At 49.8% G+C, this 26,136-nt stretch overlaps 1 protein-coding gene across 1 annotated transcript in view; it reads right to left on the reverse strand.

Moving 5' to 3' along the window:
* Positions 1–288: 288 nt before the first annotated feature.
* Positions 289–26,136, reverse strand: part of LOC135900875 (potassium channel subfamily K member 18-like) — a 38,796-nt gene continuing 12,948 nt past the window's right edge. Inside the window, exons 2-5 of the mRNA XM_065430467.1 lie at positions 5,699–5,880; positions 4,815–4,938; positions 3,663–3,897; positions 289–2,624 (exon numbers count right to left, since the gene is read on the reverse strand). Of these exons, the coding sequence (XP_065286539.1) occupies positions 2,183–2,624; positions 3,663–3,897; positions 4,815–4,938; positions 5,699–5,880 (983 nt within the window). The 3' untranslated portion in view covers positions 289–2,182. The remainder of the gene's footprint in view (positions 2,625–3,662; positions 3,898–4,814; positions 4,939–5,698; positions 5,881–26,136) is intronic.

Consider the following 26,136-nt stretch of genomic DNA (forward strand, 5'->3'; position numbering starts at 1 on the left):
GCGGCGGTGGCCTGTGGATATATGGCAATAAGCTGCTAAGCTCAAAGTCGAGGGTTCGTTTGTGGCTTCGGCGGCTGCATTTCAACCGGAAGTAAATGCAAACACGCTCCTGTACTTACCTTTAAGCGCACGTTGAAAAAACCCAGGTGGTCCAAATTATTCCGAAGTCTCCCACAACGGTGCGCTTCATGATAAGATCGTGGTTCTGGCACGTAAGACCTCGGAATTTTACTTTTTTGATCCCAGAAGTGGTCAGTAGTAACATGACGCTTGTATGCATGTATTAAGTCTTTGGTCGAAAGAAAAAGAAAGGAGAGAATGGCTGAGAGATTAAACCCAAGCAACACAACATCTCTTTTGGGCAAACGTTTGGTCACGTGAGCTGAATGTTGTCTTCTTTATTCGGAATATGCACACAGCTCTCCGACTCCTGTAAAAATAGTTGTGTGTTGTCGTCTTCCACCGCAGACGGTTTTGCAGCACGCTGTGAGCCTACGATTGTCACAAGGAAAAGCGAAACGCGAAATAAGGCACAATAGAACAAAGAAGAACAAAAGAAGAAATTGCGGTCTCTGCAAGTGTCTCTTGTCCCACGCACGGCAGCCGCGTATCGAGGTATATCAGGTATAGTCGTCCTTGTCATGGCACTTTCACCCTCCTACATTATATTATCTTCGTCACTTCGATCGTCTTTCACAACCACTTTCTAAAATAATAATAAAAAACAGTACCCACTCTCCTCGTGCTGTACATTGACTTCTCGACGTCTTTGTCGACTTGTTTGAAGGAGGCACCTTGTGGTGATGTCGCAACGTCACTCCAACAGTCTTATTTGAAAATCGTTCGTCTCACCCGAGTACGCCTATTGTGCGAGGATGATTAACGCTGACTCTACATAACGATTTGATGAGCTTTGCTATCTTCCGCGATCTCTCTCAGATAGACGCGAGTGATGTTTTAGCAGAAAATTAGCGCCGTCCAATGAGAAACGTTGTCTTTAGTTGGTCTGCATTTCTCAGCTTACTTCTCGACAAAGTTATCTCGTTGGAGAGAGGATGAAGAAAAGCCGGCTCTGTAATCATCATGACGCGTTGGTCGACCGCGTTGTGCATTAATTAATTGGGCATTGTTCGTCGCATCAAGCAAGGCACGCCTAAGCGTGAGCATGCTTACTTTTGTATGCTCATGAATAGCCGCGCATCTTCCCACCAAGTTTTGAGCACGCTCAGCACACCTCCCGGTGTTTAACTGGTCGCTATCACTTATTTATGCTCTTATTGAGTTGCACTCGAGACTTCGCATGAATGGCAGACAAAATGCGTCATTCTCGTGGCTATAATCTTTGCTGTAGCTTTTCTGTCGTCGTCCAAGTTTACATTGACGAATCCGCTAAAGCTGAATAGTGGTCACGAAGTCAAAAATGTCTGTGCTCCTCTGCCTTTATGTTTCTCTCTCTTTCCATTGAAGCGCAACTCCGTGAAACGGACACAATGCGTTTACAGCTGCGACACTGCCTCTATGCGACGCATTAGAATATTATCACTTGCTCTTTATCGTTCGTTGCCTCGCTTGCCGTATACGTTTCAAATGACTGTAGACAAGCGGACAACTCTATACCTTATTAGGTCAGACGGTGACTTTCTTTTTAAGGTACACGTAAAATTTCTCATCGCTCGTTTGGCTTCATAAAAGCACTGGATCCGTTCTTTTCGTTATCGCGTCGTTCAGAATTGCTGGACGACGTTATATGAGAAGCTTTACCCATTCGAACTCAGTTTGTTGCGAGACTACTCTTCCTTACTTGCCTGCGGTGCACTGTCCACTCTGAGTCACATGTGATATAGTAGTCGTTGCAGTAGTTGGTGTCCACATCGCAACCCCAGCGACGGCCCACTCAGAGTAACGGAGACCAATTTGAAAGTCATGCATTGCCGTACCACCGGCATCGGAAGCAACTGATGACGTGAAGCGACTGATGACACCGTGTCCACCGTTTTGTAAACACTACCTATTCCCGTGTGCGTCTGCTAGCGTCGCGAATGTGTGGTTCGCGTCTTCGGCTGCTCTAGCGTGTTCCTCGCAGCCAAAAATCAAACACTACCTATTGGTTCGCGTCTGGTTGGCGTCGCGAATGTATGGTTCGTGTCTTCTGCTGCTCTAGCGTGCTCCTCGCAGCCAAAAATCACCGGTCGTCATCCCTGTCCGAAATTATTCCCAGCCTACGGCCAACGCACTTGACAGAGCGCGTCACTTCTTCTTGCACCAGGTTGAAAGACATGGCGAGAAGCGCCATGCCAAACAGCAGGTACACGGCGCACACCGCCAGCGTCACAGTCTGGTCGTCTGAGAGTGCCGTGCCCGGGACCAGGTCGCCGAAGCCGATGGTGGTCAGCGTGACGAAACAGAAGTAGGCGCTGTCCAGGTAGCCCCAGCCTTCCCACGAGTAGAAGAGCCACGCGCCACCGCAGATGTAGCCGACGACGATGGCGCAGCACAGCCAGATGGGCACCGAACCTACGACCTCGTCCTCTTCTTCGTCGCCCACGTCGTCGTCGTCGTCCTCGAGCGCGTTCACCGACTCGTCGTCTGCCAGCTCGCCACCGTCGTCGCGCCAGGCACGCCGTCTGTAGTCGACCGCGAACGGAAGAACGAGAACACATCATCAGGAGGATGAAGAAAAATATTCGGCTATACAGTGCGAATGGTGGGTAGCACATAGGTCTTTTCTAACCCTCGCGCTTGTGGCTTCATGTGTTCTTGTAGTTTCATTTATTGCGCTTTATCTGGCCCTCGTTTGCCTAAATTTTCATGCAATCGTAATTTTTTTTGCCAAACGCACGGAAGCAGTAAGAGTCGCCGCACATGCGTAATCAGTGAGATTCGTTGCGTTTATAAGGCCGAAGTACGCGCTAAGCGCGTCCTGCAGGACCGCAATAAAGTTTTCCGGTCCAGGCCAGTCCAGTATAACGCCGTTCTTTGAAAAAGCCACAAAGCCGTTCGAAGCCAGGAGGACGAAGTTTAGGCAAGTCCATGCACTTCCCATCATTTTCACGCTACGGCATGCTTGCAGCTGCCGTAAACGCTATATTCTCTTGAGACCCGAACAAAGCTATGGGATATAATCGCTTGTTAAGCTGGTTTTTATTGCCTATTTGTTATGTTACGAACATGAAAGGCATTTCCTTTATTTTTAAATTGTGAATACCACGGGTAGATGCCAAGGGTTACGTCTCCACGTGCGTGGATGAAGTAACTATTTCAGCATGTTTGCTACGGTAAAAACTGTAATTCATTGCCTAAACGAAGAGATGAAACTGCAACTATGTGTAGTAAATTGCCATGTTGCTGCTGCATCCCGTGTTTTCACACAATCCCGAAGCAACCGAAACACACTTCAAGGTTTCTTTCCGACTTCTGTCACAAAACAGCTCAAGTGACAAATTTCTATAAAGCGGATGACACGAACCTGATTTAACCACTTCCGTACAGTTCCGCGTGCACCGGACTTTGTATCCAGGATGGGTATCTCGAGTAATCGCTTCCGAGTTAATTTTGCAAAAGACTGAAGGCAATGAGCTGTATAATGTACAAAGTGTCATAGCAGGATACAGCGCCAGATGTCGCCCTAGTCGTTTCGTAGAGAACCGTACGGAACGACGTACCCTGTCCTGGCGGGCGGTGTCCTGTAGTCGTGGGCTGGGGCAGGGCCGCCGGCGTCCTCTGTGAGCGCGTACTTGTTGCTGATGACGGGAACTCGAGCGGCCTCGATGTCGGCTTGCCTCCGGCCCGCCGCCGATCCCGGAGGCAAGCGCGACGACGGGGCGTATCCACCGCCACCTCGCGCCGGACGGCACGCGGACAGCTCTTTGTAGCTGGGAGGCGCCGCCAGTGACGAGCCTGCGTTGAAACGAAATGAAACGTTGATTCCAACTGACGCACGTGTATCCACAACCACTGGTTAGTTGCGGATCCATAGACTAGATGCGTTACGCAGCGCGATTCGCTAAAAAAAAGTAAACGCGCTTCCACACGCATACCAACTGTAAGTTGTACACGCGTTTTCCACTGAACGTTGCATGCTATAATATTGTTCGTATAAAATAAGTACTTTTTCAAGCAGGGTACAAAGTTCGCGAGGATTTTCTGTTCACATCCGAGATGTTAGTTCTACGGGAGCGTTCTTTTAATCGTCGATGCCTGACAACCTTAATCACTCCTTTGCAAAACAGACTAGAAGCAAAAATAGGAAAGAGAAATAACAACAAGGCTACAAGAAGAGGCGGAAAGTCTTTCATAAAACAAATAAAATCAATCTCATCGTATATACCTTCACCTTCCCACATACGCAACGCACTTCAAAAGCGACGGCGCTCTTTCGACGTATGTTGTGCAGATGGGGTCGTGGCATGGCCAATAGGAGAGGTGCATCAAAACAAGGAAGTCGACCGCTTGGCTCCTTGGTAAGCGAGGAGTCTTCTCTTCTTTGCGTTACCCTAAACCTATAGTTGTTGAGTGTTCGCGTAGTTCGGCGATACCATGAGAGGGCTAGGTTGATACCTCAATGACGCCGACTGATATCCACTGCATGCTCTAAAAAAGCGCATGATTCTTTTTTTTTCTTGCACCCTAGTAACAAAATCTGAGTGATCTGTACGTGCCTGCCCTTTCGTGTGTCTTCCCTCCTGCGCGCTTTCGCCTTTGAACCGTAATTGAAATTTTGCCATTAGCAATCGGGAAAGGAGTCGATGGATGGGTGAATATTCAACACGCGCTGCGAAACCGCCCTGCTGATGACGAGACAAGAGTCCTCTCACCGTGACCTGCGCCGGCGCCCTGACCCATGTTGCGGCCCACGGACCGGGGCTGCATTTGGAATTGCTGCTGGTAGCGTTGCTGCTGTTCATGGTGGAAATGTTTGCGCGCGTAACGTCCTTTAGCCTGCGTAGAGTTCGAGAGGGAAGGAAAGGGCAAATCAGGGCACACGCAAACATTTCCGCAACCTGAGACAGAATAAATCAGATAAACAACAGATCAGTCAGAGACTCTGTGGATCAGGCAACCATATCGACGTAAGTATTACTAAGTAATCAATAGGTGGGGTAGCCAGTTTTTTATATTATTAAAGGGACTGTTTTAAACGATGACAGGTGCAATGACCGTTTAACCGTCGTGTGTGCACTGCAAAGCTATTGATTACATAGACAACTATTTGTTAGAATGTCCATAATTTGACGCAGAATGTAAAGCGTTATTATAGATGGCCCGAAGCGCAAGATGGGCCCACGCTCAAGGGTAAGCGGTATTTTCAGCTCGCAAGGACGCTGTATATTTAGAAGGGAGATGCTTCGGCTCCTCCTAAAGTTCATCCGTGATACAGAGCTGGAGTGTGAATATTGAGCAGTGTGCGTTGACGTGGAATGAATGGCGCGCAGCCTTTTGGGCCCGGGTTGAAATCCCTCCTAGCCACTAGTATTCCTTTCGTTATCGGTTGCCATTCTACTACCAGATGTAATCTCACGGACTTCAAACCTTACTGCACTTGATGACTGCTCGTGCGGCGCAGCTCAACTTTTGCAATGTTCGGTCCATGTGCGAAAACTCCTCCTCATCCTGCTTCTGATGATGATGATGATCATGATTATCATCATCATCATCATTATCGTCTCATTTTTCTTAATGCATTTTTCTTAAAACTCACCCTTTGCACAGCCTTCCGGTGACAAATGGAGCAGCATATGTAGCGGTAGGAGAACTTGAAGCTCTGGGCCATGGCGTCGCCTATGTTCGACAGGCACAGCAGCATTAGGGGAATGCCCACGATGGCGTACAAGATGGTCACCACCTTGCCCTGGGGCGTCTTGGGCGCGATGTTGCCGTACCCTGGAAAGCGAAAGGATCCGAAAAGTAACTTTACAATGCGGAAAAGCTGCGTTATTGCCTTCCTCATCGGCAGGTGAACAAGACATGCGCTATACTAAAGACGCTCCGAATAGGAATGCAATGTAATGAATTGACTTTATTTCCGTTCTTTATTTGGGGAGGGCCGAAAAAAGAACTGCTTGAATAGTTTGATGCGCCCGTCAACACCTACAGTGCGAGGCAGCAGATGTCAATATTATGTGATGAACAAAAGGTTTTATGTGGATGTTTGCCAGAATGAAACGAATCTAAACGTGAGTACTAGCACTAAATATATTTGAAAATAATATAACGAAGTATGTAGTCAAATAAAAAATGCACAGTGCTATTATTATTGAGGATCTGCAGCACAAGAGGCGACACGGGGACGAAACTGAAATGGGACAAGCGCTGTGCCGAGAGGGAGGGGGGGGGGGAGAAGCAGGAGGAGGAGGAGACAGTGCTTGTCCCGTCTCATTTTTGTCCCCGTGTTGTCTTTTGCGCTGCACATTCTGATTATGAATTACCAACAAGCCCAGGCAACCACCGTAGTATAAGTTCGGTAACGGGTGAAAGATTTATCACATAGTAAGATGGTAACACAACAGACCTAAATGGTTATGTGTGACAGAAAAAGTTTAACGAAAGCTGGAGACGTCAGCCCTGCTATGTTCAGGGCTTACTACTTCAGATCAGGTGCTTGATATTACATGAAAAGGAGAAAATTGCGAACAAAAAGAAAAAGAAGTGAACTACGAATAAATCAACAAGTCGAGCCAATGACCAAACAGTAAACGTAAAAAGAGAATTTTCAACAACCAACTGACTTCAGCATAACAGCCGCCAGGCCTTCGTTGCTTGGAAAGCGTCGCCACTTCTATTCTAGGCCAAAAAGAAATCACTAGTGAAAATTGCAGTGCATGATGTTGGTAGATGCAAACAAACATCGTTCAACATAACACGCAAACTCAGTTGAATTCACGTGAACAAGTTTACCGTTTGCTGCGCCATTCATCGTGCGATGACCAAATTGATCACGCGGCAAATGCTGCGGAAGGTCAAAGCGGAAGTTAAGTATAGTACAAGAGCCTAATCTCATCGCTGATTCTCAATATGTGACGGGCGTGAATATGTGTTCTGCGACCAGATCACAAGTCAAGTTCAAAACTGACGAGCAGTGTGGCTTAGCTTCACAGCATCCTATACTGCTGTTACGCTGCATGCAGGAATACATCAGCGTCCGTTTGTAGAGTAGAAGTGTCTGTCTGTAAAACAACGGTTATAAATCGGAACAGTACGATCATCACGGTTTACATTTGAAAGCCCATTATTATTTTCTGCAAACGTAATTTGAGTAAAAGATTAGGACATTAAGAAATCTTACCTCGCACGCTTTTACAGCGAGCAGTTCTTAAGGAAAGGGGGATGGTAGAGGGAGAGGGATGTTAGAAAAAGCCGCGAAAAAAAACTAATATGAGCCATTGTTCAGATTGTCGTACAATGTAAGCTGCTTGTTTCACAATTTGCTGACTCCACGTGCAAAACATTGATTTACTGTAAAGTTAGCTTTACTTTGAGCTTTAATGCGTATGGCGTAGCCAGATTTACAGGCTATTAAGCTGTTGTTGTCCTGTCGTACACATGTGCGCGCGTGCGTGGGCGCGTGAGCATAAGTGAACAAAAGTTTGAAATTTCGATATCGTTATATCAGATCACAGATTTTCTGCAGGCGAATGGCAAAGAGCGGGCTTTTCTTCATGAGCTCTCAATTTCGACACGAAGTTTTCTTGCGTTTCGTTTTCCTACTGTTGAAACTTTGCATAGAGCTTCGTGAAATAGTAAGTCAAGACTTCTGACGTCAACTGCAGCAGTAAGGCAGCAGGGCGAATAGGTCTGCTACAACCTGAAATGTAGGCTGCGGGGGATAAGAAAAGCTACCTTCTCCAAACGCAAACTCACTTTGCAAACAACTCGTCCTCGGGTCGTTACAATGGGCTTTCAAGAGCGCTAGAATATGCAGCAGTTCGTTTTTATGGGGACGCCTCTAAACAAGACCGCACCGCTCTGGCTGGCCCGTAGCAAAAGAAACAAAACACGTAGAGTCAGACAACGCATGCAGAACGGCCGGGTCACTCGACGCGAAACAATGCCTCCGAGGCGAGAACGTATACGAACCCGCGGCCTCTCGAGGCCGCCAGGCTCGGTGCGAATCTAGAGCGCGGCCCGTCCGTTCGCGTTCCGTCCTTGTTAGCGGTGACGTCACCGCTGACGTCGGCCGCGGAACGGAACGAAGAACAAGATGAAAGGCGGCAGCAGTTTTCGGGAAGGGCGGTCCTAAAATTAGAACCGAGTTCGGCAAGTGCTCGCCACTACCGCCGCTTTTTTTCTTCTTCATTTTGCCTGGTCCCTCTCATCCAACTGTCTTCTTTTCTTTTCCTCTCTCTCTCTCCCTCTCTCCCTCTTTCTGCTCTGTTCTCTTTTATGCTTCGTGTTCTGGGCGCTCCAACCCTCCTCCAGGCTCTGTCTTTCCACGCACTCTTTGTGTCTTGCACCGCGCGACCGTCTCGCCTGCACCTCTCGTGGTTTTCTCTCTAACCGCGCCCTCCTCATCCTTCTCCTCCTCCTCCTCATTTTCCTGCCCGTCTCGAAGCGCGTCGTCTCTCCTCCTCCGCCGCCGCGGCGCCGGTGTGGCCCGACCTTTTGTCGGCGTCTGGCAGGGCCACGATCACGGGCGCTCATCGCCGGCCCTGGCGTATGGAAGGACGCACGAAGGCGAAGCGCAGCTCAGCGCGCACCTCCCCGAGGCTCCCTAGACGCCGTTCGGTCGCCTCCCGAACGTGTGCGTCAGGCACCGCGAGTACAGTGTCGCGCGGAGAGAGAGAAGGAGATTCTTGATGATGGGAAGGAAAGGTTGGGGTAAAGTGCAGCGCAGTAACTGTCTCTCAGCAGAGGACACCTCAACCGCGCTGCGCAGGGGGTAGGGAATGACTCCCTGCCTCGCCTTTACTGACGCCGGAGGAAGCGAAAATACTCATTGTGACGGCAGCGACCCGAAAGGAGCCGGCGATATGCGCAGAAAAAAAAGAACCGCACGTATCACAAGGCAGTGTGTGGACGACTGAAAGTTCCATGCATCTGCGCAAATACGTAAGCGAAGGTTTTCGCTTCCTGCATTCGTTCGATGGACAGGTGCATCAAACACTTATTTGCAATGAAGAAACACACTAAACATAACAGAGACGTCTGCGTTTCCGGTTATGCACTTTTGTTAGAGTTGCTTCAATGTTTTCTTTTTTTTTTCAATGAACGAATGCAATAAAGCCGAAGTTGCGTGCACCTTTGCATTGAATAAATGCAGAGATGTACATCTGTGCTTGCACAGCGCGCATGCACCTGAATGATTATTGTATTCGTGCATTAAAACTTCAGTTGATAGATGCATTGAACTGGTAGTTTAATGTATATACAAAAACACGGAAAGTTAAATAGAAAGGTTAATGATTCCGTGGTTTTAATAGATACACATGGTGGCACCCACACATCTGCGCTCGTGCAACAGTCAATCATCTGAAAGTTTAAACATTCAGTTGACAGTTTAGCGGTTTATCCCCGTGGGTTTCCGCTTCTGTGCTTTTACAGTCGTGTACTCAAGTCTGTCGTTTTGTGGGTGCTGGCTGTTCTCTTGCTGATTACACAACTTGGGTGGCGTGTGCCACTGGCTATGTGTGCCAATAAACAATTTGCAGACGCACGTTGGGATCAGCTAGCACACGAAGTGGATAATTGGAGGTCGCTAGGATAGGCCTTCGTCCTGCAGTGGACACAAAAAAAAACAAACAGGCTGATGATGATGTGATGGTAAAACGATTCTGTGCAAATGTGCATGTATAACTGGGTATGGGAACATTCGCGGCCGATAGCACAGAGAGCATGGGTGCCGCTGCAGGTGGGTTCCCGAACAGACAAGTAGAACTAGAGGTATCGGTTAGGGAAAATGGAACAAGTTGAACTACAAAGAAGTCTGCAACAAAAGCAGCCTAATGTGGAAAAAAGTAGTTCATTGAGCGTAATGAGACCCAAGCGTGCACTAAGCGCTGAGTTACGTAGACGTGAAAAAGAAGTGAAAAAGAAAAATGTGAAATTGGGGAGTTTTGCATGCGAAAACCACGATCTGATTACGAAGCACACCGTCATGGTCGACTCCAGAATAATTTTAAGCACTTGGGGGTTTTTAATGTGCACCCAATGTACGGAACACATGCTTTTTTTTTTGCATTCCGCGCCCATCGATATTCGGCGACTACGGCCGGTATTGAACCTGCGACCTCGAGTTGAGCAACGCAGCGCCGTCGAGCTACCGCGGCGTGCAGAAGTGAAGTGAAGACATTTCAGTAAACATCATATAAAGCTTCGCTTATCACCGCATCACACATATGCGAGGGATCAGCCGAATTTTCGTCACTCTCCCTTTTCTCTCGTGTAAGGAAATCCAATGGCACACTGGGGTATAGAAGTTGCGTGAACAGGGATAAAGTGCCTCAAAGAGGTCAGCCAGCCTTTTCTTGGGGCACTTCATCCCTGTTTACGTAACTTCTATACCTCTCGCGTGAGGTAGCAGTTTGGATAAAGTCTATAGTTTAACCTCCTTCAATTTCCGACTTCCTTCCCTCTCTCTCTCTCTCTTCTCGGTGTGTTGCCATCTGATTCGCAGTGTCGCCATAATGGGTGCCAACCGAGTTCGCTCGAGTTCCCACCTTATTGCGAAAAATACTCGCGTGACGAGGTAGACGCGACGACAGGAACCCCGGGGGCAACGCCGGGATAACGGCCAGCGCGCGGTGAGTCTCGACGTCGGCGCAGCGGGAGAAACGGCCCGGTGATTGAGCGCCCTTGCGAGGGAGCCGGCAGAGCATATATACACTCTATGTGCGCTGCTGCGCCCCCGATGAGCAGCCCGGTTGCAAAGAATAATATTTATCGCGCGTCGCTCGTTGATTATCTGCTCGCTTCCGGGCTGAGATGAGATTTGGAGGTCAGCTCGCTGGCTACGCGACTGCCCTCCGCAGCAGGGCGATGATGTTTTCCCTGTTGTTTGCGAATGGAAGGAGTGTTCGCAAATTGAGTGCAGGTCGGTTATTAAGAGGAAGCTTATTTTCAGAGCGCCGCGTTTGCTTTGTCATTTCCGCACCGTGGAATAACGTTCTTTTTCAACGCGCTTGAGACCGCAAGGAGTTCTTCGCTGCTTCATTGACGCTGCGCGACGACACCTTCCACGTTCAGCGGTCCCATATAGACAACCTCATGAATCACACCGACTTTTTCTTTGAACGGAAGCAAGCCACAATGTTCAAGCTCATGTTTGGAGACGCTGTTAGAGCATCAGGCACCGCCAGCCTCAAACTGTCTCGAAAAAAAAAAACGAGAAAAAAGAAACGGAATGAGAACGTTCAAGATGTAATGCTCAGGATCGCTGGTGGAAGAAATTATGACGCTGAACATATTTCTAAATCAGTGAAACGACACTACCAGGGGTGCTTGGTTCAAGATCACTTACTTCTGTATTCATAAATGCGTCTGATCTTGAAGCCGAAGGAAACGCGATGAGCGTCTTGGGCATGTTCACGCCCGGCATAATTTAGAACAAGTAACCCATGGTTTTCAAGTTAAGATGCACTTCTGAATACGGAGGTTAGAAAAGGTTGCGTGACTCGGTCATTATGCCCAACAGGCACAAGAGGTATAGAACTCAAACGGTACATGGAAGATAACGAGAGCACGTGAAAACGCCGCAACAAGAGACAGAGAAATAATTAGCATTGTCTCAAAGTTATTATGTCGAAAAATATGTGCTTGAGGTTAGACGCGAGTTGGCGTGTAACCAGGCGACACCAGAGATCTTCACCAGGACGTGTAATGCCTAATACAGACAATAGGAAGTCAACTAAACTTGCATTACGGCTACAATATTAGTCCTGACCAGCCTGTGCAGGGTAGGGGTAATCTGAGGTATCTGGGAGGTGCCTTCGCCTTGCAAGGTACGTAAAAATACAATGATGATGATGGCGACGACGACGACGACGACGATGATGATGATTATGGCTGCAGGTACAAAGGGTATAAAATACTGAGGGGAAGGGCAGATACGTAGTGATGATAATACGAAGTTCTGGGGTGCACGATAAGCACGATTGAAGCATGACTGGGACAAATTAAAGAAAAATGCGTTCGGTGATATTTTTGTCGTGGCGGTATAGATTTAGTTACGCTGTGCCGTTATACTCTGTGGAAGCGGAGTAAAAGAACTTTTCTATTAGTCGCCACCTGGTCCTATTCACAAAGTCATCCTGTGACTCAAGTGCTGCGCGCGTTAGCGACAGACGCAGCTTCACTTTTCCGAGTAAACAGGAGAGCTATTACTGAACCATATATAGTACAACACCTGTGATCCGCTTTATCTGTGCTCAGCGCTGACTAATAGCAATGACGTATAAAAATGGAGCGCGCTAGCAACAGGTGAAAAGTTTCCGTCGTCGTCCGCAGTTAACCGAGTGGGTTACACACAGTGATCGGTAACAACTGCTCCCGTTTCTAGCTTTACCGGCTCACAATTCAATCTCACGAATGGTGTATTGTTTATGATCCCTCCTAAATGAAAGCTGTCTAAGCACAGCTTCTTTTCTTTTTTCGTTCGTTTTGCTTGTCACGAGATTGAAAACCCATATTACCAAGCTGATTTACTGCAACACGCAACTCTAATTAATCTGAGTAGGATTCTTATGATAGAAATAACTCGAAAATTCACGTAGAGGGAGCGGAAAGAGTGTTTGCGTTCGGCAAGAAAAATGTAGAACGGTTAACCAGGCTGTGTTAGGCTGGCTGCGTGTCGGTGAGGAAAGACCGATAGGTGGGGGGGCGAGTAGACATTCAGGCTCGCGAGTTCATCATCCAGTCGCAAGCGATCACATATTCCAGTGCTCTTCGAAAATCACAGCAGCACTATTTCTTTAGGGGTGGAGGTGGGGGAGGGGGCGGTTTTTGCAATGCAAAAGGAGGTAGACAAGGTCCCAAGGCCTCTTTCTCTGTCATCTAACCATCTCAGAGCAGTGCGACTGGCAAGCCCTTGATCGCGGAAGTAAAAGAAGTCACATGACAAGCACTTCTCGGTTGCTTCAAAGCTGCATTAAAAGATGCGCATCATTTTAATTAGGAGGGAATAAGCGTAAGCGAAAATAAAAGAAAAAAACCCGCAGGCAACACAGTAAAGAGTCTGCGTTGGTTAGGGCCGAGTAAAGTCACGGATATAGTCCGGCGCTTCCAGCACGCCGGGCAGCGGTCGGGAAAGTCGGATACGCCACGCCGGTGACGCCAGGATCGCACAGCAGCGCGGCGTTGAGTGGTTGCACCAAGCACGTGCGCGCAAATATGCGGCAGGCGAGTGAGCAAGTGCTTTTCTTTTGTTTGTTTGGTGAAATCGCAAACTCAGTGCACTCTTTTCAGTGCACCTGAACTGTATGCCAGCATGCCGTCGGCCAGCGAAGCTAGCGCGCGATGCATTCTGGTCTAGCGTCTTAGGCGTAAGATAAAGCACGTTCTCTTCGCGTGCCGGCAGCGTCAAAGCGCCCCGAGCGCTCGCCAGTCACGCGGAGGACGCTAGGCTGTAAGGCGTCCACTTGTCGCAGCGCGTAGCGTAACTACGCCGCGCGTGGCGCGTGACCACGTTAAGCCGGGCTGTATCAACGCCTTAAGAGCAGCAGTTTTACTTAGGCATTCATAGCGGGAGAGCGCGCCGGTTAGTGAAATCCCTCGATAGCCACAGCCCAGAGTACAGGCACGAGAGCAGATTCATTCAGCCTATTTTTGACGTCACTGATCGGCTCCGTTAAGTCATATGCAGGAGAGCGTTACCACATACTCGCGTAGAACAGACCTGACGACGAACGAACGAACCGTCGCGTATGCCGCGCTCCCCCGCAACTGTGATAATGCTAAGGTATACCGTCTCGAGACTGGGGCGATTGGCTGCTCTGCAGCGCGCAGAGACGCCGTTTCATGCGTTCAGCATATTTCTGACGTCAGCGATGAATGGCGTTACGTCAAATATACGGAGGCACTAGCGCCAACCTAGACCAGACCTGACGACGAACGAACGAGGCGGCGGGAGCGCTCCTCCGCTTCCCCAGCCGCGCTATTCCTCGCGTCGCTTGACGCCGTGAAGGAGGGGGCCTCCCCTGCGACGAGACAGCGGGCAGGTCGCTCGCACACACATGGGAGCTCTTCTTTCCTCGTCGAAGTGTGTGTGTGTGTGCGCGCGCCGAGTGTGTGTATGTGTTCGTCGTCACGCAGAAGGGACGACCCAAGCACCGTCGTGTTTCGGCGGTGGGTTTTAGTTTTCCTCGGTTCACGCGCGCCTCGCGGGCAGCCCGCCAAGATATGCGACGCGGAGACACAACGCGCACTCGCCTCGACGGCGAGCGCGGTTTCCCTCGCTCACTGGAAGGAAAAGCCCCGCCTGTGAGGAGGAGGAGGATAATTGCGGGAAATTGTGTTTGCAGTTCTTTGTCGTGAGTCGCAAAAGACCACGGTCGTCACTACAGACAAAGCGGGGAGAAGGAAAAAGAAACAGAGAAAGGAAGGCTTGGAGGAAGAGGAGGGGAGAAAACACCCTCAGGATGGCAGCACGAACACAACGACCACTGATATACTGATCTATTCTGGAACACACAGAACAAGGCTTCGACGATCAAAGCGCACGCACTCATGCACGCACGCATTCACTCACTCTCCTCACACACGCTTTCGCTCTCGAGCAAATACGCGCATACGCACACTTTCTTATTGCGCTTTCTCACTCTCATACACTCATTCTTGCCCGTACGCGTACTCGCCCCTTTCTTTCACTGTTCTCGCGCACACCTTCACTCCTGGACATGTATTCACCCATACACACACACGCTACACATATGCACTCCAATACATGCGTACACACATACGCAACACGCGCCCACAGGCGTCCGCGCAGCCCGGCCAGAGACTCCCGAGAATGTCAACACAGACTCCCACGAGGGACTCCAGCCAGCACGACTCGCCGAGGGGGGCTTCGCCGAAGAAAGCGTCCCCGTTGTGACCGGGTGCGCCTGATCCTTGATAGTGCGACGCGAAAAAATGAGTCACTGCGAGCAGCGCTAGCCGTGCGAGCGGTATAAATGAACCCGGCTGCGGAACGGGCGCTTCCTGCTTCCAGTGAAGCCACGCTTCCCGGTAATGCGCCCACTTCGCCGCCACGTATGTGGAGCGATTCATGTCTCTAGGTGATGAGGCAGAAACATTTTCCTCTCTTTATTTCTTTGGGCCTCGACCTGGTGTCTGTATGTGGCTTCTTGGCCACTGACAGCGCTATCCTTATTATTTCTTTCAGTCGCATTGCTGCGCACGAATGAAGTTTACCGTAATGTACGAGATGGTGAGTGGGTTAGTTTGTTGAGCGTATTTTGGGCTGCTGCGCAGGACAGAACTCAAGAAATAGAAGAACGTAAGAAAGCGCCCACCACCTTTCTTCTATCCTTGTCTGTCATATACACCGCAGCCGAAAACTGTGTGCACCTTGCGTTTCTTCTCGCGTTTAGCCTTACCTGCATGCTCGCGTTTACAATTTGACACGAACAGCTTTGCGGTCGGCTGGCAGGTTCAACGTCGTGCAAATTTTCGTTAAATAAAAGGACCTAACAGATGCTTACTCAAAGCGTGGTATTGCGAATTGCCATGTAATCCAGGTATACGTATATCATGGTGCACGCACCTGAAGAATAGAGAACTCAGGGAATTTCGCTACGCTGTCTCCAAAAGGAACGCCTCCACATATTCATAACAGGAGGCAAAATGGTACGCGAATGCTACTTCCGCTTTTGTCTGTGTCGTCTATCAAACGGCGCATCAGAATTACGTTTTACAAGGCATCCGCATAGAAGTGAAGCGCCTGTTGCATGCATAGAACTCGGGACAAGGAAGGTTAAACGTTCTGAGGCCATGGTCTCAGTTGATGTGCGCGTTAGCTGTGTTACTTTAGTGCCAGACGATGTTAATTTGTGGCTTAAGCGCTTAACTCAATGGTCGCGACTATGCGGTGTCAGAACCTCTGTATAGCATTCCCGCGAGTTTGAGAAGTACGAAATAAAACGCCGTGTTTCAATGTGAAACAGTTGCGAAGAAATTCACGGCGGATTCTCTTGCACCAAAAAATGCCGAAGGCACCACGTCGCGCATAAGACATGCTCGTTTAACCTACTTGCAATCCTGGATAGAGAGTCTTAAAAAGGTGTTTCATGTTGGGGTGGTGTTTTTTGGCCTACCTTTATATATAGTCGGTATATGGAAAAATCCAGAGAAGCACCGGCGGTGCCTGACAAATTAGTAAGGAATGCGTATATTAATTAAGGAAGAAGCAAATAGAAAAAAATAGGCGCACATGTGTACACGAGCTCAAGCAAGGGAAATAGTGCTTTCCCGGGCCATACTTTACGTCCCCCGACCCTTATATTCAATAAAGTGCTGGTGCAAGAACTCTACCAGGTGCATTCGCTGACCAAAGCGCTGCGTGAAAAAGGCACCTCCGTTTTCTATTCAATGCACTCAGCAGAAACCGGAAAGTCGTAGTCGATTGGGGCAGATGGACGGCTAAAACTGCTGGACCAACCGCGCGACAAAGAACTCACCGCCGCTTCAAGCGCGAAAGACATGCGCGTGTCTCACACCACGGCTTCAATGCTTGCATCAGCCGTCACCACTCACCGCGTTGCTCAAATAATATAGCATGCATCTAGAGCAATAAGGCTTCTCGCTTGCTCCAAACTCACTGTGACGTTGAGGGAACAGACAATGGCAAAATTGGCAGACGCACCCGTATAGTACTTGCTTCACCAGAAGGCTTGCCTGTCAGCACGGATATTCGTATGATACGACAAATGAGCTTTGTATAGACACGAGCGCCCTGCAAGAGGGCGTAAACCTCTTTTACCTAACGTGAATAAACGCGATGGGACGAATAGCTAGAGCTGCAACAAATGGCGCCTCTGTATAGCCGCCCCCGTTTGAGGAGTCGCCGTGTGCCGCGCATTTCGGCGGCACTGTTAAATGAACTAAATTGTGGGATTTGACGCGCCAGAACCGCGACCTGATTATGAGGCACGTCGTATCGGGGGCATGCAAATTCAGTTTTAGCCGCCTGTATTTCTTTATCTCGTGCACCTAAATCTAAGTACACGAGCATTTTGCCTTTCGCCCCCGTCGAAATGCGGCCATCGCAGCCGAGGCCGAACCCGCGACCTCCAGCTGAACAGCGCATGCGCCGTATAGCCACTGGGCTAACCGCTATACGGGCGGCGCCGCTGTTCCGCCGTCGATCCGGCTGCGGAGAGCACATCCACGCGATGGACAATGCGAGCATACGACAGATCCGGGAAAATATTGATACTCTTTGCCCTACGCTCTTCCCGAATGCTATCTGCACCTTCAGCAACGCAAGACAAAAGGTCGCGAAGAAACAACAGCTAATATTGGTCGCGACGGCTGTTATTTTCTCGGAATTGGACGGAACTAGCCGACTCCCTGGAATATGGTCTTTTTAGCAAACCGAAGCCGGTGCTTGTTGGCATACTTGCAAAGAATTTTAGATTCGCGGTAATTGTCCGCTTGAATTCGTTTGTGACAGATAGTTCGGGATATTTCGTCCATGCGGGTCACGGACGGGGCGCAAATGAAAGCAAACGTGTAGTCTCGCGACGCGCCGTCGAGCGTGGCAAGGGAGCATCACGTGGTACTACATCACGGTATGATGGCCCTGCGATTTACCACCTCAACGAGTTGGCTGCTTTAATCTACTGAGAAATGCATCTATCGCCGCAGTGACTAGGGGTGTCTGCAACTGAGCCGACAGGTTGGAGACGATACGACAGAATTCACGTATTGAAGTGCATTAACCACAACCCCCAGTCGCAACGTCCGTGGATGTTCACAAGCGAAAGGCTAAATTTCTGGACCTGGGCTGCTATGCAGAATGGCCCGATTTTGTCAGAGTTCGGGATCTCCGCGAGATCTGGCGACGCCCTCAGATGAATGGGCCAATGGTAACAATACATAAAATTCTCGGCACGCCTCCAGTTTCGTTTGCTAACCTACATTCAATCTTGGGTTATCATCGCTTAGGCGTTACCTCACGAGTGGACGAAAAAAAAAAAGAGTCACGTGGTGATACCGGCGTTGTTTTCTTTCAGTCATTTAGCGTTCTTCTCAGCTGCATTACTTGGGCAAGTAAGTGATATCATTTTTTTAATCTTTTTTTTTTACTTTTACCATATTCGAGAAAGAGGAAAGGGTTGGCGTGAGATTGTGTCACCTGTGCACAAACAGGAGACATGGCCGTGACGCGCCCCAGAAAGGCGTGGGAAGCGGCTTGCGCCGCGTGTGTAGATAAATAGCGGTACAGTCACGGTATCGCGATATTGCGTTGATAACAATAGGAGCCGCTGGTGCGTCAACAAGTCTTCTGTGTTTTGAAGCGAGGAAGCAGCGTGCGCAGTATGCGCTCGTGTTGACTTCATCATCAATAACCTATGTTTATGTACCTGAAAGAACGAAGGCCTCTCCCACCGATCTACAATTACCCACCCATGTACTGCGCTAGTTCATTCCAACTTGCGTCTGCAAATTTCCTAATTGCGTCACCCCACCCGTGTTGACGTACGTGGCTTTTATCTCGGCATTTTGTTGTTTGCTGCTATCGCGCGTTCCACGCTATCTTTGTTCACTGACTGCCGTGGAGCAAGCTCAGAAGAGCCAAAAACTAGGGGCATCCTGCATAGCACCGCTGGAAACATCGGACCAGCGTAACGCGACAGTAAACCGCTCCCGGGTCGCGCTCAGCACTGGCGCGAGTCTCCGGCGGTGACCTTGAAGGTATCCTATACACGAGATCACGACCAGTTTGTTCCATGAGCAGCTCCAAATGTTAGCCATGCATACAAGTGATAGGACGTTCAAATTGTTTTTTTTTTGTAGCCGATAGTAAGAAAGAAAAAATAAAGAAACAATTGTGCACGCACTTAACGCTGTCCATTTTTGACCCCAGTGTAGCGAGATCGTTTTTACAACAGAAGCGTGGGTCCATAAATACGCCACCGCAACAGGAAGGGAGCCTTATTTTCGTTTTGGCTGTCATAAATTAAGCCCTCTTGACAGCCAGCAGTGAGACGACTCCTCTGCGCTAAGGAGAGCGTGAAATCTGTCTGGCTTCTCCCGCTTCTGTTGCTTAGTTTATTGGAGACGTTACGCAGGCGGACCTGCACTTAGCCAGTCTGGCAGGTTGCATTAGATATCTGTCTTTGTGTGTGTGTGTGTGTGTGTGTGTGTGTGTGTGTGTGTGTGTGTGTGTGTGTGTGTGTGTGTGTGTGTGTGTGTGTGTGTGTGTGTGTGTGTGTGTGTGTGTGTGTGTGTGTGTGTGTGTGTGTGTGTGTGTGTGTGTGTGTGTGTGTGTGTGTGTGTGTGTGTGTGTGTGTGTGTGTGTGTGTGTGTGTGTGTGTGTGTGTGTGTGTGTGTGTGTGTGTGTGTGTGTGTGTGCATGTTTGTGTATACGCTTGTATATGTGCATGTGTACGTGCGTGTGTGTGCGTATGCGTGTGTGATTGTGTGTGTGTTCGTGTGTGTGCGTGCGTGCGCGTTTCTTCGCTAGTCGTATAGCTTCATTCAGAGAATTTTATTTTAGTGCAGCGACTAAATGGAAAGCGCGGAGTGACTTCTTAAGCACACGTTTGTAACCGGCAGTCATGGCAGTTTTTCCACATCTCAAGGCCAATAGCTCCTATATTGCGGAAAGCGTGCACGTTTTAGCCATGGCATCTATAAGGAAGTCTCGAGCGTCCATACATAATTGCGGATGCGAGTGACGCCTAGCGCAGTCTAATTATTTTAGGGTGAATCATTCTTTAGATAACCTACCGAGTTGGACAGAGGACTGCAGAGTCATCTAATGCTTTGCTGGTGGCTGTCCGGCGCATCTCGAGCACAGTGCAACGCGATCACGTGGAAGTCTCTCCAGCATAGCGCGCGTGAAAGCCTCGCATGTAGCGTCTCAAGCACGGCGCATCCAACGCGTACAAAGATTTGGTGGTTTAGCCTGAAGGACGAAGCTTTGTGTGACTGACTGAGTGAAAACTTTATGAATATTAAGAGGTGCCGCTACGTTAGGCAGCCGCTTTCAGGCACTTTCAGGCACTTTCAGGCACTTTCAGACGTATAGTCCACTGGGTAGCGTTGGTCGTGCTGTGTCTTGGCGAGACAGAGTGAGCTAGTCCAGTGCCCCCTCCCCTTCGCCAAGGCGCTAAGTCGTGCTCCCTAAAGGGCTGCAGAAAATAGCGCCTCTTCTCTTCACAATCACACATTGTATCTCTCTCTCTCTATAGTGAAGGAGGCAGAGAGAGAGAGATAGAACGAAATAGAGAAAAAGGCAGGGTAGTGGTGGTGGTGGTGGTGCTGCTGGTGGTGGTAAAAACATTAATGAAATACTTGGAGCCTTATGTTCACATGCTAGTATTGGGCCGGCTCTTGGTCGCGTGAAGTGACCGGCAGTTGGTGGCACACGGCGACTTCCAAAAGCCAGCGCACAGGCTGTTTCTGGACAGCTGGGGCGGAGCTGGACACTGCGACCTCGCATCGATGTAGGTCGGCGAGCAGCCATTGAGAAGATGTCCTCGGCCAGCGTCCGAGGACTCTCGTTTCCGACAAAGGGCGATTGTCCAGTCGGTCTAACGCGGTCGGAAGTTCTCTCCCAAGTGGTAGAAGCACTGGCAGCGATAGCAAGGTTTAGCGTTACGCTCGACCTTCGCGGATGGTGTTCTAACCGTACGCGGGTGTGACGACATGTTAGCACTACGAATCGCGCACGGAAACTCCTGCTGGGCAGATGGGACAACGTCCCATGACTACCAGACGTCACCCAACACTTGCGTGATGAGCGCCGCCAGTGGTGTTGCAGGCGTCGCACCTCGCCGATGATAGCGTTAGTCGTTCAGCGAAAAATTAGGTAACGTTAGCCTAATGTTTACTACTCAGACCACAACGCACACACAACACCTCATGCACCTCATGTGCGCGCACCGTGCTTATGCCAATAGCGGAAGGCGGAACGATGCTCTTGCTGTGGCCGTGCCTTTGCTCCGCCATCGAGTCCTTCAAGCACAGCGTTGAGGGTGCGTCCACTTCGCGTCGTCGTTTTTGCAGCCAGGGCCACAACGCGTATCGCAGGCTCCCTAAAGCTCTCCGCGCACGAGCCGCGCATGCGCTGTCTGCACACAGCACGACAACAACGATGGCGGTAACGCCGACGGCATGAATGCGCCTCGAATGGCTGTAAATTGGTATATTGAAGTAAAATAAGAAAAATTGTGAGCGCCTCATCACGCCAAGCGACGCGCTCACAAGAAAGTCTTTGCGCGCAATCACGTGGTGTAAATACGACCGGTGGCGAGACGAGACCGCCAGAGATGCTTATATAGGCAGACCTCCGAGGAAGCAATGAAGCGGAAAGCCGAAAGAGAATGGCAGCGCATACAGTTTCTCACTATGTTACCTCTATGCGTCAGCGCTAATCCATACTCTCTACAATCCCTCTATCAGTATTGTTAGGCACACCTGATGTTCGACCACCTTGTGGTCCTTGTGGCTCGTGATGTTCGACCACCTTGTGGCTGGCGCAGCATAGCTTAAGCCGCTTTTGCGCCATGCAATTAACTCGATTTAGCTAGCTAACAATGTTGTTAGAAAGAGTTCGCTGTTTACCAGTATGTATGTTCCCTCTTACATGAAGATGTCAAGAAAACCACGTGTCTCTCTCTCTCTGGCAATCTAAAAAAATATCGCCGTTTCACCCGAAGGACGAAGCACTGACAGCGAGCAAGGCACAAAGGACGGCTGATCCAACACTTGGTTGAATATACGTTAACCGAAATATTGTTGAAACGTTTTAAATAAAAGTTGTGCAATGATACAGACGATGCCTGCAATTTTATTATGTTTCTAACTACGCTGAAGAAACTGTTGCACTTTGTTTTTACCATCGTAAAAGTTGTTGCCCTTTTACTTCGTGGTAACACGAAAGTATAACCGTTAGCGTTCAGCACCACGTTTTTCAGCAAAGCGAATACGTGCCTGCCGGCAAGACGCCTTGTTATTAGCTTCGATTGTGCGGGAGAACGCTTATGGACGCCGACCAATGCAGACGCGTGCACATTGACCTCCGTATGATCTACATTTTCGGGTGGTTCATCCTCTGAAACCGCCCGGAAATTGTCACCCGCTTGAAGGGGAAGTGCTCCGGCATCGGAGGACACAAGTCTCACCGAAGTCGGACCATTTTTCACTATTTGACGGCCACGTGTCACTTCGCCCATGGGAAGCCTCCGCCACCTCGAGTAAGGGAGCGGCGGCGACGCCGGGAGACGCGCGCCCGGAGACGCCAACCACGACCTTGCCGCAGTTAACGCGACGACCATGACATCGACTACGGAATCGCATCCAATGGCTCAACAACCCGCACTGGCTTTGAGCGAAGAGGTTACGGACTTCGCCGCCCAAAACCGGGACGATGAACGACGGGCCGGGAATTGCACCATGGCGTCCGCGCATGCCAACGTGCGTTTTCCCACCCGAACGGAGACTGACCGCGCAGAGGAGGGTTGGTAGATATCCCAATCGCTCAGAGCACCGAAGAAACAGGCAAAGGAGCGGAATTTACGGCGAGGAGGGGACTTCTCCGCGGACAGCAAGCATACAGCGGACAACCAGCCAAAACGCCGGGGCCGGCCCACGAGACGCAGGCCTCCACCACTACCCAAGGATGACCTGAAAGTGGTCTTTCAACCTCACCAGGGACTGCCACTGAGGAATGTAACCACCCAAGCGCTTACCGACGCAGTAGTGAAGGCCTGTCAAGGAAACATAAGGTGGGACCAGTTCATCCTCCGCATCCACTCGGGCTCCAACTAGCACTAGCGTCCACCCCGCATGCGACCGTCGCAATGGCGATGAGCGGCGTCACGTCTTTGAAGAAGATCAACGGAAGACCGCAACTAGTCAATGTTTACGCCACGCCAGGCAAAGGAACCAGGAGAGGTGTTATCCACGGTATAGAGCCGCACACTGCGTTTGAGACTCTCAAAGCGAGCATCCGTTTTTGCACTCAGGGCGTGGAGCTGGTAGAGACCCGGATGTTGGTAGACTCTCAGAGTGCTCTCCTTACTTTCTTCGGAGACGTGCTACCGATATACATTTACTACAGAGGAGGTGAGAAGGAGTGCATTCCTTTTCGTAACACGGTCCAATTCTGCCGAGCGTGTGGGGAAGTTGGCCACCGCACCGACGTATGTCCGCAACCAGATTTGCTCACGTGCCGTACCTGTGGAGTGCGCAACACAGAAGTAACTCACAACTGTACCCCGACATGCTCAATTTGCTCTGGGGACCATCTAACTGGAGACCGCAGTTGCCCAAAACGCCTCAAGCCTGTACGAAACCAGGCAGTGAAACCACCCACGAAACCACACAAGCCAGCACCTCGTTGGTTCTCCTAGGAGAACGAAGAATTCGAATGGGCTTGCGGAAGAGGTGCGACCAGCAGGAGTCGCTCAAGATCGCGCACGCCATTGAGCAACTGCTCGTAGCACGGACAATCAGGGCAGCAGCGTCGAAGGTCCACGTCGAGGCCAAGACCAACCACACAGGAGAACACGAAGGCGAAAGCCCATCCGAGAAGCAAGTCACCCGGGGCGTCTCTGGCACAGAGCAAGCCACAGGCGAATCAGGTAAGCTGGGCGCAAGTCGTATCTCCCACTGCCAAATATACATCTGTTACACCACCGATCACGCAACACCCTGAATACAGAAGGGTATTAGACGAGAACAGACAACTCAAAACAGAATTAGAGGAGGCTAAGTCTAGGATGGCACGCCTCGAGGCACCACATTTAAAGCAATCGAGCAACGCGCCAGGCCCAGCGACCTCACCCGTTGTGCAGCCCTTGACAACGCAGCAACCGCAAATAGTGTCGCTAGCCTACTTCGTTCAGCAGATGCAGCTTGTCTTTGCCAAACTAGGACAGATGGAACGCACCATTAGCGACCTAAGCCAGACGCAGAGCCCTCGCAAAAGAACTAGTGAAAGCCCGGGCTCCCCCACCAGACAACCGAAAGAGGTAGGACCGAGTTAACGAGAGCACCAATGATGGCTAGACGAGATGCGTCATCTTGCCTTGCCGGTTCACCGCAGCTTCCCTTCGACCGACCTCCACAATGCGTGGGGTTTGCACGCTGTTAAAGCGAATGGTCGGAAAAGCACGTGCCCTCCGTGAAGGGAACGAGCGGAAAAGAAAGCGCACGTGCGTAGCCGTTGTCACGCCACCGTAGTCGCGCTGTGTCGTGATGGTGACATGCCATCTTTGTCATTCTGCCGTCGCCTTCACGCTGCCATAGGTCTATTAAAACACGTTGACGATAATTTGCGCCGTCATCATCAAACATTTAGTTATCGACGTCAGAAGTATATTTCGGAAGTATCGCTAGTGCGTTCATTTGATTTCTTTGAAGTCGTCTTTGATAGTTTCTGCAACAAGTTTACATGCTGAGCCTTACTTACGCGCACTGTCTCACCCACGCGCCCACAGGGCGCACACACCGCGGAAACTCCCCAGCCACGTGACCGATGTTATCTACGCGACCGCGAATTGCTGTCTCCGGAATCAGCCTAACTTTGATAACACTATTTCCGGGATAGACAGTTTACTTTTTCGCCGTCTCCGGGGTCGGCTCACTTTATTCGGAGACAAAGCGACCGAGCAGACACGCCAGACTCCGAGCAGGAAGGCAAAGAGGGTTTCACTTGAATAAAATGATTATACATGTGTTTGAAGGCGGGTATTTTTTGCACTGAGAATGTTCAGGCACCGTTCTTTCATCTTCTTTCTTTCTTTCTTTCTTTCTTTCTTTCTTTCTTTCTTTCTTTCTTTCTTTCTTTCTTTCTTTCTTTCTTTCTTTCTTTCTTTCTTCTTCACTGGGCAGTTCCGTGGGGAACCAAGTCGATCAACGGTACATCTGTAACGCCGCTGCACTTGGATATATAGGCTGATTGGTCGGCCTTGTGACTGTTCCGTATGAGACAGACTCGCGACAAGCCGTGGTGGCGTAGGCAAAGAAAACTTCGCTTTAAACCTCTAAACGATAGTACACGTCCCTCGCGTTCCTCGGAGTTTCGTGTCGCTCTTTCTTCCTCGCACCTCTTCACACTCCTTCCGTGCTTCCTCACCACATCTCTCATGTGGTGAGGTGTATTTATCAATCAGGCGTATTTAGACAAATAATAGTGCTTAAAATATGCTGGCTATCTTAAGCAGCATCATTTAGCCTGGAAACGCCATTCTCTACCAACGAGCACAGAAAGTGTCTGAAGTGGTGAAGAAGCTATCGCTTAAAGAGTTATACGGTTTCAACCGAAGGAATAACTATCGACGGCGGCGGTGAAGTTCAGCGTTGCGCTGGAGTTCCTCGGACGGTGTTACAACTGTACACGGGCGCCATATTGTGGGACGACGCGACACGCGAGGCAATTGCCGCTGAGCAGAAGGAACAGTGCCCTGGAACCCATAGAGTTTGCTACAAAAATTACTAGAGGGAACTCTGGCGCTGCAGTCGTTGTCCTTACCATGGGAATGATGGGAAGTACTACATGGATTTGTGTGATCTTCGTGCTTGTGGATTCAAACGTTCTTGTAGCTTTGTATGTTACGCTATATAAATCTTATTGTCGTATATTTCAGTGCAATCTATATTCTTCGAAGTGCAGAAGACGCCGGGAACGCGTACAATTGCTATTAATTGCAACGACTGAGCTTGTCCAGGCGGCCAAATCGAAACGCGCCAAGCGTCTCAAGGCACTGGCATGCCCGCGATAAATTCATAAGGGCGCTTCATTTGCTCGTCGATGCGTGCGTCCGGGGCTTGATGGTTTCAATATCAGGCTTCTGCGCTAGTGTCCCTGTGTTCGAATCCTGTCATCGGGCAATTTTAATGGTGTTTGTTTAATTATTTGTTAAGCAATACACTGTTGAAAATGACGAGTTTGCAAAGTCACAAAACCGTTTGAAGCCAAAAGGACGAAGTTTAGGCAAATCCATGTACTTCCCATAATTCCCATGCTGGGAC

This window comes from Dermacentor albipictus, chromosome 2 (assembly GCF_038994185.2).
Source record: "Dermacentor albipictus isolate Rhodes 1998 colony chromosome 2, USDA_Dalb.pri_finalv2, whole genome shotgun sequence".
NCBI classification, from domain to species: Eukaryota; Metazoa; Arthropoda; class Arachnida; order Ixodida; family Ixodidae; genus Dermacentor; species Dermacentor albipictus.